General features: G+C 36.9%; 1 protein-coding gene across 3 annotated transcripts in view; it reads right to left on the bottom strand.

Annotated features, from left to right (window-relative positions):
• The window catches only part of LOC137273360 (regulator of G-protein signaling 3-like), a 157,525-nt gene that overhangs the window by 17,313 nt on the left and 126,614 nt on the right, over positions 1-13,598 (bottom strand). The window contains exon 1 of one of the 3 annotated variants that reach the window (XM_067805972.1): positions 3,686-3,852. The exons of the other annotated variants lie outside the window; for them this stretch is intronic. Within the exon in view, the coding sequence (XP_067662073.1) occupies positions 3,686-3,739 (54 nt within the window). The 5' untranslated portion in view covers positions 3,740-3,852. Of the gene's footprint in view, positions 1-3,685; positions 3,853-13,598 lie in introns of those variants that run through there. 3 annotated transcript variants of the gene reach the window in all.

The following is a 13,598-nucleotide window of genomic DNA, read 5'->3' as shown; positions in this document are numbered from 1 at the left end:
TGAACTGAATCATAAGTAAATCTTTGAGAAGAAGATGTAAAGATTAAATCTTACACAGATTTGTTTCTCTAAATGACTAGTTGGACAATTGCCTCTATAGATTTTCATGGAAGTCTGTGAACACTGGACTCTTACACATAAATGTACCCGTATGTTGCTTCTAGCCGCTTAAGGGCATGGGGTAGCCTAGTGGTTAAAGTGTGTGCTTGTCACACCGAAGACACAGGGTACACAAAGGTACAATGTGTGAAGCCCAATTTTGGAGTCCCCTGCTGTGATATTGCTGGAATATTGCTAAAAGCAGCGTAAACCTCATTAATTCACTCACATGCGGTTTATGTAAGGCTAGTCATATGAATACGATCAAAGCAATGATACTCCCTAATTCTGTCTTTCAATAAGGTAGACAACAAAGATGTTTATTCATTAACACTTTCATATACAATTACATTGCAAAACATCCCACATATTTCATGTGTGTTGATCCTCAAAGAAAAATGCTGGATGAAACGAGAAATATGAGGTCCTGTGTGCTTTGAGTTTATTTTCTTAATAAAATGCCCCATCTATAACAGGCTTATCTAGAGGTTCCTAACATGTGCCATGATAATGACATCAGCAGTTTATCTCCCAGATCCAGAAGAATAAATCAAAAACATTCAGTTAATCCAACTCAAGCCTACGTTGTCCTGACTGACTCTGAAATAATACACTCTTAGTCCTTATTTGGAGGGAACTTTTTTACATTAATATGTTTAAATAAGTTATAATCTGGGGACTAAATATAACTTTAAATTCAGTAAAGTTGTTAGAAATTAAGTTCAGAGTACCAACATTAGATTGCCATGCTCAAATTTATAAGTGTCATTTTGGAATCAAAAGCACCGTGCATATTTGTAATGCACCATATCTACATGATAACGAATTGTTAAAATGCTTATTTATTATCTAGGACAATGGAATTGTGTGAAGTCAGATTTCATTCTCAGCTCCCTTGGGGGTATAACACCAAACCCAGAGGCATAAACTGAGTTTTACAACAGTATAAGAGATCCGATCATGAAATATCTTTATATCCATGTAAAAACTTACGCCCTATATTCCAAGTACCTTACACTTTACAGAAATACCTCATTTCAAAAGCTTAGAAGGGTTGCCCCAAATCTTTGAAGTTACAGGTTGTCTCTCAGACAGAAGGGTAACAGTATACCCTTAGCATGCATATTCACAGCTGAGAAAACCACGACCTTATGACCTTCATCTCTAATAAGTCATACAGACTTGTTTCAGGTGGAAGCCGGTTTCTCTTGATATTCTGTGAATGCTGACCTCGAGGTATCTTTGCTGAACTCCCAGGTTACCTCGGAGCTCCTGAGTTAAAAAAATATGTTCCTTCCATTGGTGAAAAGGTGTTGAGATTCGGCAAACAAAAAGCAGGTGGGAGGCTTGTTGATCTGGTGCCTTAGCAGGTTTTAATTATTCAAAACTTGTATATTGGCCAAATTGTAAAGATAGCGTGAGTTGCTGAAGATGAAATGAGGTTAGCAATACCAGCACTGAGTACACGTCATGACAATGATGTCTCTACTCTTGGCAATATGGCTTGTGTTAGTCTCTGACGTCATTAGTAATCTAATGAAAGGTTTTGATAATGGGTAGTATAATGAGAAAATGGAATTCAAAGGATTTTGGAATAATGGGTTTAAGAGAAATGAGAAGGTACTTGAAATGAATTTTGTTTGAAAACTAACATGTGATAGTTGTGGGGTTGTTTAGTTCAGAAAAATCACAGACACACTATTACTATTACTATGACAGTAACAGATAAACCCATGTTAACTGTAAAGGAGTCCCAGGGAGTTGGAAACTTGGGGAAATCTAGACGTGATTCATTACGTTTTAGCATTGCAGGGAGGGCCAGGCAACAGGGAAAATAATGTGGTTCAGGGACTGTGAGACAGACTGCACTGCAGAGAGGGCTAGGCAATAAGGAAAATAATGTGGTTCAGGGACTGTGAAACAGACTAATGGAGTGCCTGCCGGGAGAGCGAAAGTCGGGGTTGAATCCTGATGAATTAACACAAAAAATAATAATTGCAGCAAATTGACAGAACTCATAATTTTTAAAAAACGTTATTTAACAAATACCCATTATTTTGTTGCAACTTTTCACTATTTTTTATGAAAGGGACCATTTACTGGTAGAACAGCCAGGTAATCAACAAGCGTGTGTAGTGAAATTTAAAAAACAGAGCAAAGTGACAACAAAATGATGACTGGAAATTATAGATCACTTCTAAAAATGTTCCAGTTTTCCAAAATATTTTGCACACCCCAAACTTGAGATCTATATGTTAATATGAATCAGGTGAAAATAAGAAAGACATTGTTTCATCTCTGACCCATGGTGTCAAACAGAACAAGACCCGTATACGTATCTTGTTCGAACAATATCTCTGGAATCAATGGCTCCAATACTACTTTAAATACCAGCTCCCAAACCGTTGCTACAAAAGTACTGACCTCTATTTAATCATAATTTAAATCCAGCAAACAGATGTATCAAGAAAACGTCTTGACAACAGAACATCTTTAGCATAAATACATCTGGTTACAAGTGCAGGAAAAGGACATTAATTGTCCACATCCTTGAACAAGCCCTTAGCCCCCTTATATTGGCAGGTTGGCTTAACGAACAGCAGTTACACATGTTATCTAATTATAGTCATCAAATCCCGGCAGATCAATCCTGCATAGTGAACAAGATGACCTCTCTGTAGTTCACCCACAAACATCTGGAAGCCATGCTGTATTAGATTGAATTTGTACAGTCGTATAACGGATAGTACAGGCTGCACATATAGTGCAAATCTGCATCATATAGTACACTTTCATCAAGTAGTACACTCTTGCACCTATACTACACTCTCACATCATGCAACATACATCTGGTTCGGCTGAGACCACTACTGTACACCTGTGCAGCCCTTGCACTTACCAAAACCTTTGTAATCAACTATTCAGAACATTTATGTTGGACAATTTCACTTAGAAGGTAGTAATCATTTTGATTAAACTATTCACAATATCAGTCTATTGCATCATCATGCCAAATGCACTTCCAACCTAGACAATAAATTATTCTTGGGATACCAAGCCATTTTGTCAGACTTCCAGGAACCATGATACCAAGCAAGCAGCAAGTGCCAAGTTTAACTATGCTACGTATAATATGACTGCAGTTGGCAATAACTTGAAGCATTAACAATTTACAACTCTGCAAGAATCGATATTGGAACATTTTCCACCAAAATACTAATGATATTGAAAATTTTATTCTGAATTTCAACTGAAATCAGATGCTGTGCTGAACATTATTAATGGGGAATACAGCCAGCATCTTATACAAATCTAGCCAATTAAATCACAAGTTGCTAATACATCTCAATTACCTTGGATTCCAGATATGAAAAATAATATGAATATTGTAATAATATATCAAAAGATTTTTTTGCCTCCTCCAGGTAAATCATTTTTTGGAAATTGCATTAAGTGCTTGAAAGCAGGTGTGAAAAATAAATTCATTTCCTTTTTCTAAAGGTAACACACTGGAATATTTAATCACTTGTAATGCAACATCAAAGTCCCCCCAAAATTCCACAAACATCCCATAAAGTGCACCTACCCTCATATTATCCTCAAGGTCCACGATGTTGCGCGATCTCCTCAAAAGTTTCATGCCGCTATTCAAGTCCTCCTGACTGGAGTAGCAAATGTGTATAGAGTCAGTACTTCTATACCTCTGTACTCCTCACACTTCTATCTCATCTGAAGCTCACCGCACTGCCCGCTACCTTTATCTATTCTGGGCACACGTCTTCTTCAGCTCACTGAGCATGTGCAGAAGAGTTAGAGCAGGGGCTGCTGGCTGCTGGAGTTGCACAAACCAGCTGCTACTCAAAGGGTAGGGGAATATTGTAAGACGTCACAGCAGACTTGGCCACACTCAGGCACAGCCAACCCTTGACGTCATCAGGGAATCTCTACAATGATAGCTCGATCAGGTTCACGGCCGGGAGCTTTGTACCTTCTACAACATTGATTTGGGGCAGGCTTTCTTCTTATTTCCTGCGTGGATCGAAAATAATGCTAGTGCCCCACGTGGAGGTTCAATGAGTGAGTGAGTGTGTCAGAGCAACTGCTACAGCACTGTACTGTATGAGACTGACCTTTCTTGAGGGGAAAGAGTTAGATTGGGGTGATCTTTAAGGCAATGATATTTTTCAGTCCAACCTCAAAAAACTTTCTGCAGAATCTTTTTAAGTGGATCTTCTAAAAATCCTATGTAACTTTGCTCTGCTGCTTCTACTACTACTACTACTACTACTACTACTACTACTACTACTACTACTACTACTACTACTACTACTACTACTACTACCAACATCATCATCATCAGGGAGAATCTTGCATTGAAGTATCTAAATAATTGTATGAAATCCATCAGGGCAGGCCACCCAGCTCGATGATAAGTTCAGTGGAGAGCTATTGACCGGTTTTGAGATAAGTTCCCCAAATAGCTTTCTCCTGAAATTGATTGTGGTTCCATGGAAATATCAAAGTTCAAATTTAGCCGCAAAAGGCATCATTTCCCCATGCTAAGTTGATAAGAAATATTGAATTTGTGCGGTTTGTTTCCAGAACAGGCCATATGCCTGCTACTTAATGGCTAACAAGTTTCCATGGCAACATTTGAAAAATCAAAAAGAAAAAACCCAACTTTTTCTACAAGACTGAATAATGCACATTTAATAAAATAGATTTATTGTCTACCCTGGAAAAACCCTTTACAGTCTACCTCAAGTGGAATGTTTTTCCATGAAAATAGTATTTTTTTTAAAAAGGTACCATTTATCACCAGTAATAATAATATTGGATATTTCTTGTGAAGCAGAATCTATCCTGAGCAAGTGCTACATATAAAAGAGTTACCAGTGTATAGCCACGTTTAAGTAATGTGCAAAATGTTGACGAAACAGAATACTTTCAATTTCAGATCTGCTGATAATATTTGATGACAAAATGAACAGACTTATAACTGATAAATACTCCCAAATAATATATATTAAACATAATAACCATAATGTCCTGACATAATGATAATATATTAATATCACCAGGATCAGTCTGGACTAGTACCAGCAACAATACACATTTCTGATTTTGTACACCACTTTCAAACATTCCAGCAATATCACAATGGGGGACATCAGAAAGGGCTTCACATTTTCTACCCATGTGGGGAATCGAACCCAGGTCTTTGGTATGATGAGCAAATACTTAAACCACTGGGCTACCCCATCACTCATTTGCAATTAGACACTTGTAAACAAAGTCAGTGAGTCTGACCACCCCATCTTTCTTATGATAAGCACTGGTTGCTGAAATACACAACCTTAGTCTGTCATACAGACCATGAAGTATATATATCCAAAGAAGCCCATGCAAATCTAGAAAATGTGGCAAGTCTAGATTTCCATAGCTTCTAAAAATGAAGAAAGTCTCAGGGCTCCATTTCATTATATTATTTTTTTTCACTATGAACGTTTTCTCAGTAAAATATATTCATTTCAGAGACTAGCTGTTAGCCTAACACAACCTCAAACCACATTTAATTTCACCTACAATCTCCATTAAATGCTAAGCTGAGAGCATGGAAGCTGGCTATAAACTGAACAGTCTCGAAATTTCATAGTAAATAATTAAAGATGAGTCTTTTGCCTGATCATGATTCTTGATATCATGATACAAATCTCATGTTCATGGGTTTTACAACACAGGTACATACTCAGGACCTCCATTTTCTTGATAATCGAGTATATATGTTGCAATGTACCCATAAATCTATTCACACACTAACATAATATGATAACCTACATACCTTCTGTCATCGTCTACGTCATACCAGTCCTTGGCCGAAACCTTTCATTGTCACCGTCATCACTCTAATACATTAGGATGGGCACTGAGGCAGGAGGCATGTGACAAATGGGGGTTGGGAACCTCCTAATAGAACTGCCATGCAGAGCCAAGGATGGTGGCAATCTAATTTTCCTTACTGACACAAATCCTGACAGGTCAAGAGATCACTGGCCGTGAATAATAGATTGGTGAAGGTGCATACAGTATGCTGGATGACTTTCCTGTCACATATAATTCTTAGGTTTGGTTTTCTGTTTAAAGCATCACTCAGCAATATTTGTTCTGTATGATGTGGCCTGTGATTAAGCAAGTCTGGAGGAGACAATCCAGTGGTTGACACAGTGAGTAACAATGGGATATAATGACATACAATCAACAGTGTCATGAGGTGCTGATTTGTGCTTCACAGAAACAATATGTATCAAATGGTCGCCTTGCTGTTGAGCTGGTGTGAGTGAGTTAGGTTTCATGCCGCACTCAGGAATATTTCAGCTACATGGCAGCAGTCTGTAACTAATCAAGTCTGGTCAGACAATCCAATGATCAACAGCATGAAAATCGACGTCCAGATGATGGAAGTTTGAACCAAGGAAACAAGCAATGACCTGCTACTATTGAGGTAGACTAATGCTTTAGTCTCTGAATATAAATAATTTTCACGGTATCAAATAAGCCCATTTTCATTGAAAAGGAGTCCTGGCTCAGAATGGAAATTCAGAACCTGAGCCCCTGCTTCACTTACGGCTTTAGTGTTACAGGGAGGGTGAGGCAGTAATGTGGTTCAGGGACTGTGGGACAGTCTTCTATTGAGTGTGAAGTATTCTACCAATGACAGCTAAGATCACACAAAAAATAATATTTTCCTGGCTACATATAGCCTTGTGGATAATACCTTTGTTGAATTGCTTCAACATCAGACAAGGGGTTTGCACAGACTTTGTAACAGAGTAAAGGTCATTTATTACATTTTACACATTTTGGGACCTACAATGTGGCATTCTTACACCGCATAGTATCTCTAAATACAATAATAAAGAGAATATAACTTCCTTCACAAGTTCTTTCATGGTGGATACAGCTTTTTGAGGAAGGGGGAGTACACACTATTGAGAACAGGGAGGCGCACACTTTATTTTCACCCAAGTTTCAATGGCCATCTCAACAAATTTCAGGAAAACAAAGGGGATTGTCCACCACTGCTACCCCCCCTCCCCCCTTTGGATTTGCCTATGTGTAACATGAAACACCTCCTTAACTTTTTTGAGAAGTATGTATGTAATTTATTGCAAATGGAAGTAAAATTTGATAAAAGGACTGTACATGTTTACCACGCCATGGTAGTGAGAGACGTGAGAGCTAGACTTGTATTACACAGCATGTGGCGGTGATTAGATGTCTATCGGTAAGCGTTAGAATTGGAATTTCACAGGGGACTCAAAAAACACTTGAATCTGAACTCAACTAGGAATGTGTAATCACAGATATAACAAGTGGTGAATACAGAACCTTCTCATACCTGATTCAAAGGGAGATTTTGTCATTACTGATCAACCTCACTAAATTTAGTTGGTTACACCTCTTTGATTACTTGTTATACCTGTGTAAAGGCTATCCCTGCATATACTAGCTATCCCTGCATGTACTTGCTATCCCCTCATATACTAAGTATCCTGTCATATACTAGCTATCCCTACATATACTATCTATACCTACATGAGGTATAATTGTATATACCTATACCTGCAAGACAACTATTTCTGAATATACTAGTACGTTCGTAATGGCTATCCATGCATATTCTAACTATACCTTCATAAGAGCTATCTCCAGATGTACTAGTTATACCTTCATATACATGAATATACTAGCTCTACCATTAGAGAGCTATTCCTGCTTACACTAGTGTTTGCATATACTAGCTCTACCCATAGAGAGCTATTCCTGCTTACACTAGTGTCTGCATATACTAGCTCTACCCATAGAGAGCTATTCCTGCTTACACTAGTGTCTGCATATACTAGCTCTACCCATAGAGAGCTATTCCTGCTTACACTAGTGTCTGCATATACTAGCTCTACCCATAGAGAGCTATTCCTGCTTACACTAGTGTCTGCATATACTAGCTCTATCCATAGAGAGCTATTCCAGCTTACACTAGTGTCTGCATATACTAGCTCTACCCATAGAGAGCTATTCCAGCTTACACTAGTATCTGCATATACTAGCTCTACCCATAGAGAGCTATTCCTGCTTACACTAGTGTTTGCATATACTAGCTCTACCCATACCCATTCCTGCATACACTAGTGTCTGCATATACTAGCTCTACCCATACCCATTCCTGCATACACTAGTTATACCTTCAAAGAACTTTCCCTGCATATACTATCAATATGTATGTGACAGTTAATTCCCCCAGTCATGAATTTGTTATAGCCACTAGCCAACTGTTCATATCGCTGACTAATGTGAAGTCGTAAATATTTCAGCACTTACAGAAACAAGGCAATTATCCAGTCCTGTAGGTCCTTCCGAACATCAACATGATGTGGATTGTTTGGTACTAAGGCAACCACAGAGGGAAATATAATTATTAATTAATGATAAACCCATTTACAGGCCGCCGTCATAATGAAATATTGCTGACAAAGGCGAAAACGACAATCACACGCTCATGTACATCACCTCACACACGGCAGACATTTACTTCCATAAGCCAGGTCATTCATCCTGCAATATTTTCTATTAGTCTGCTGTCAAAGATTCCAACCCTGAAGACTGAGGTGTTGACGGTTAACCTACAGTTTGCATGTCTAGTCACATCTAAGTCTGAGGGTGATGCTTCACCAAGCTGTGATCTGTGTGGGCTTGTGACTAATGACAACATCATTCTTAGAATCTTCCTGGGTATATCTGTGAATCCTCAAAACTTTATGTAACAGGGACAAAGGGGTAACCACAGGTAATCAAGGATAATCAATGATAATTAAGGGTAATAAAGGGCATTATAAGGTCATCAAGGGTGAGTGTTAAGATTATCAAGTCTTGGTTACGGTTATATTTGACTTCTGCTACTTTCATCGAGTTCAGTTGAGGTTTCTCTCTAGAAACTGAAGAATGAGGACTCTTTCATGGTTATATAACATTTTTTCTTCTGTATCTAGGCAATATTTCGACAGAGATTCTAACAGATTCTGATGTCTAATATTGTTGTCTGACAAACTTCATTATACAGAACAAAGAAACTTATACATCCATGAAAGTTTAGTTCTCATTCTTCAGTTGGGGTATTTGATATTGGAAGGCATCTGTCTGAACTCAATGTGCAAGATGTTTAGATATATATCATTTTGTGAAGATTACTAATTATCTTTAAATGACTTTACCAGATGTTTAAATGCAATAAGACTTTAAAACAACCTTCAAAATCATCCATCACGAAGGGGTGGTGGGGTAGTCCAGTGGTTAAAGTGTCTGCTCATCATGCCAAAGATCTGGGTTGGATTCCCCAAATGGGTATAATGTGTGAAGCCCATTTCTGGTGTCCCCCACCGTGATATTGCTGGAATATTGCTAAAAACCCTGTAAAACCACCACTTACACATCATCCTTCAATGACATGACATATCACAACAATCAACAATGTTACAGGACCTCTTAACAACTTTCAACAACTTAAAACAATCCTAAATGTGCTGGGTCTTCCCAACAACCTCCAATGACATCAGAACATTCCTCCTAGTGTTACATAAACCAAAATATCATTTTTTCATGAGATGATCTTTTCACATTGACACTGATGGGCTAACTCTGATATTTACAGCTCAATACAACTTATCATTAGTAAACAATGCTAATGACTTAATTGTCCACATACAGCAATTACACAATTAATATGACAGTATCACTTATCATGATCTGAATCCAACAAAACCAAACCAGGACACACCCATTTGATATTCATGTGACTAATTTTGTTTTTTGTGTGCAGGAAATATATGATTCGACTGAATGAGAATAGTACTTTGCCATACTTTAAGCAATATTCCACCAACATCACACCAGAAATGGGTATCACATATTGTACCCACACACTGGAAATCAAACCCAGGTCTTTTGAGTGACAAGCAAACACTTTAACCACTTGGCTACCCAAGTACCCCCACAACTAAACTGAAAAAACCCAAATACAGCCATGAGGTTTAACTATTGTCATGTCAGAAACAAATGGTATTCTTTAACTTCTCTTGAGTAGCATATACTTCAGAGACTGGTTTAACACATATTTTCATCATCTGGCAGAGGAAATGAGTGAATATTGTTTTACACTACTAATAGCAATGTTCCAGGAATATCACAGTAGGCACTGCCAGAAATTGCCTTCAATTGTGGGGAATAGAACCTGAGTGTCAGACACAATGCACAGATAAATGCTTAAATCACCAAACTTCATCACCATCCTTCTTGAAGAGCATATATGAACATCTTTCCCATGTGCCAAATGGACATGTATGTCTTTCCTTTTCAACTCTCACTTTGAAGACCTATAAAATTCTAAACATATCACACATACAAATAAACTTCACAGTTTTGAATTCTATTGGGGATTTTCTGTTTCTTGGCACCATCCACTCCTATCTGTGACAAAGCTAAAGCGCTTAAAATAACCTTTCAAAATAGGCTTCATCGTAAATGTTGCAATTTTTCATACAACACCAAAGCATGATTTACAGAATCATTTGCTGCATGTTTTGAAAATCAGATAATTACTGGAACTACTGACTTTCAAAAATAACATATTATTGATCACTCATATCATTTTTTCATGAAATCACTAATGATAATTCTCAAGTGTTGCCAATGAACCTAGAATTGTTTGGGATGTTTTCAAAAATAAACATACATGAATACTGAAGTGCACTTTCTGCCATATTGGATAGTGTGTACAAAATCATGTTTCAAGAAGGCCGGTTTTGAAACGCCTATTACATCACGTATACTTCATAGTCAGCTGCGACAAATGCATCCATGAATTCCCCATTACATTGCAGAATCGAATTACAACTGGTCTTTGTCACCAATACCAACCATCTAGATGAAATTTAATGAAAGATAATGGCTGAGGAAACAAATGCTGTGCTTGAAAGACTGCACTTGTTTTTTTAATGTAAACAACTTAACATTTCGATTTACACAACATAGTATTTTCTGAAAATGTTTTACATCCAGCTGTCTATTCATTGCTTTGCAATGGCTCAATTACCTTTAGAATATCCATAAAAAGGGTATCATAGCAAGAAATAGGAAATAAAAAATGGATACAATGCACTGATTTGATAATTCATAATATTTTCTGACTTAAAATTAAAATGATAAATACATATAGCAATACACAGTCAGAATCATTTTTGATTGCTTTTATAGACAAACGATCCCTGAATCAAGAGAAAAGTCTTCACAATATCCTGTGTATCCTTGTCAGCAAAGGCACCATATTGTAACAATTCAGTCATCAGTGGTGATGTCATGTGTCAACATTGTTGGACATATTAGGCAATTTCTTTGAGGTGAAGGTCAGTTGAACAAGAGTAAATACAATCACCATATCCGTCGGATTACAATTTCAGTATTATGATATATATTTTGTGCATTGTTCAGATATTTCATCAGGAAACTGATTTCAGGATCTACATTTAGCCTAGTTCAACATCATATCATATGCATATATGGGGCAAGCATTTTCAATTCTTTGAAAATTTTGGATTGTTTGAATAATAGTTACATGAGACATTGACACATTTAGTGTAGTACACCATATTTTGAACCATTACACATGTGTTAGAACATCACACGTAGCCTTAACTGTACTGTGATGTGCAATATTCAGTTCTAATATTGCAGTTTCACATGAACAGGTTAATAAACTGTGACTTAATTCAACTTTATAAGTAAAACTGATAATAATACTGAAAATGATTTATACATATGTTATGAAATGCACACAATTTTAAAGAATCGTCTTGTTCACTAAATTTGTGCGGCTATATAAACAAAACAATTATGTATACTGACTGGCAAGGTGTGAGTTTGCCAGAAACGTTTCATGATTTACGATTATTGATTTTGATAATGTAATCAGTTCATATTTTATAAAAGCTATTGTGATGACCGCATATCAATCTCTGGCAATATTTATTTGAAAAATTGTTGTAAGGTATATAAACCATGCACCTTTCACTGCATACATGAACAATAGCCACATAATCATAAACAAAGAAAATTCTTATCCTACAAAATGTTCAAGTGATGTGAAATGTTATTTATCAGTTCCATTAATTGATGCGTGTTGCTCTCAATATGATATTCAGTCAAACTGTCTAATTCTGGACACTATTTGAATGGTAAATTCTGACATAGAAGCTGAGACCTTATGTACAATTAATGGAAATCAGGTGAGAAAATTACTAACCAGTATACAAATGTCCTATTTTTCCGATGCAACAAAATGCATAAATCAAGCCATGACGTCAACAAAAATGTACCATTTTCAGTGATTTCATTACAGACAAAGATATGGCCTGCACTCCGTTGATAATGATGCAAAATTTGTCGAAATACATGTACACACACAATGGAACATGGGAATCTGAGAATTAACCTTTATTTCAGTTAGGGCCATCCAAATTGCTATTACCTGCTTTCTCATGTACTATATTGTTATCTTTTCTCACAAATTGAGACACTACCAAAGCGTATCCACTCACATTGAGGAACTTTACATTGGAATAGTTTGGTTCACCATGATCAAAACATAATGAAAATAGTGTCCGTACCCGTGGCAAATTTTCTCCAAATGAAATGAGTTACACTGACAAAGTGTTAAGTATAATGATGCAAAATTAGTCAAAATACTAACATGAGCATATGGTGTTATGCCCCCTTACCTCTAGTACACATATGACCTCTGTGTCACTGTTTGACTTCATAGAAGGAAATCTATTTTTGACATTTATTGCGGGTAATATTCAGTGTTGAGCACATATCGTTCTGCATTAGCACATAAACCCCTTTCATATACACTTCTAGCGTTCAGATATCAGGCTGTATTTTTTTCGCTCACAATTTCTGTATAGATGCCAAATTAAAAAAACCCAGTAGCATAGTGCTTTTATTGGTGCACGATAAAAAGCAGAGAAATTTACTGTTTCTTAATGCATAACAATATTTTGGACAATATTTAGCAGTGACTGTTTTTAAAGCCACCAAGGTAGTCACACTTATATTTCTACCAACAGATAGGAAATTTAATATTCTACATTTTTGTGTAATTTTATAGCTGTACACAGATCCAGGACCACGTAAGCACAATTCTTGCACAACTTTAGCTTCTCAAACCTTATGAAGTGTGTGCCTGTTAAAAGAACTTGGCATCCAGGGGATTAAAGCAATACTGAAACGGAAAACCTGTGAACCAAAATCAAATATTTAACAGCAAAATTTGTAAAAAGTGATTTTTGTTAACAAAATCACAGGTCTCCAGAATGTCAAATGCTCCGACCCAAGATTCACAGAAATCGTTCCTATTTCAAATGCCAGTATCACACTACAAGCAGTGA

Source organism: Haliotis asinina, chromosome 2, assembly GCF_037392515.1.
Source record: "Haliotis asinina isolate JCU_RB_2024 chromosome 2, JCU_Hal_asi_v2, whole genome shotgun sequence".
Classification (NCBI taxonomy): Eukaryota; Metazoa; Mollusca; class Gastropoda; order Lepetellida; family Haliotidae; genus Haliotis; species Haliotis asinina.
This window is presented reverse-complemented; position numbering and strand designations above follow the sequence as displayed.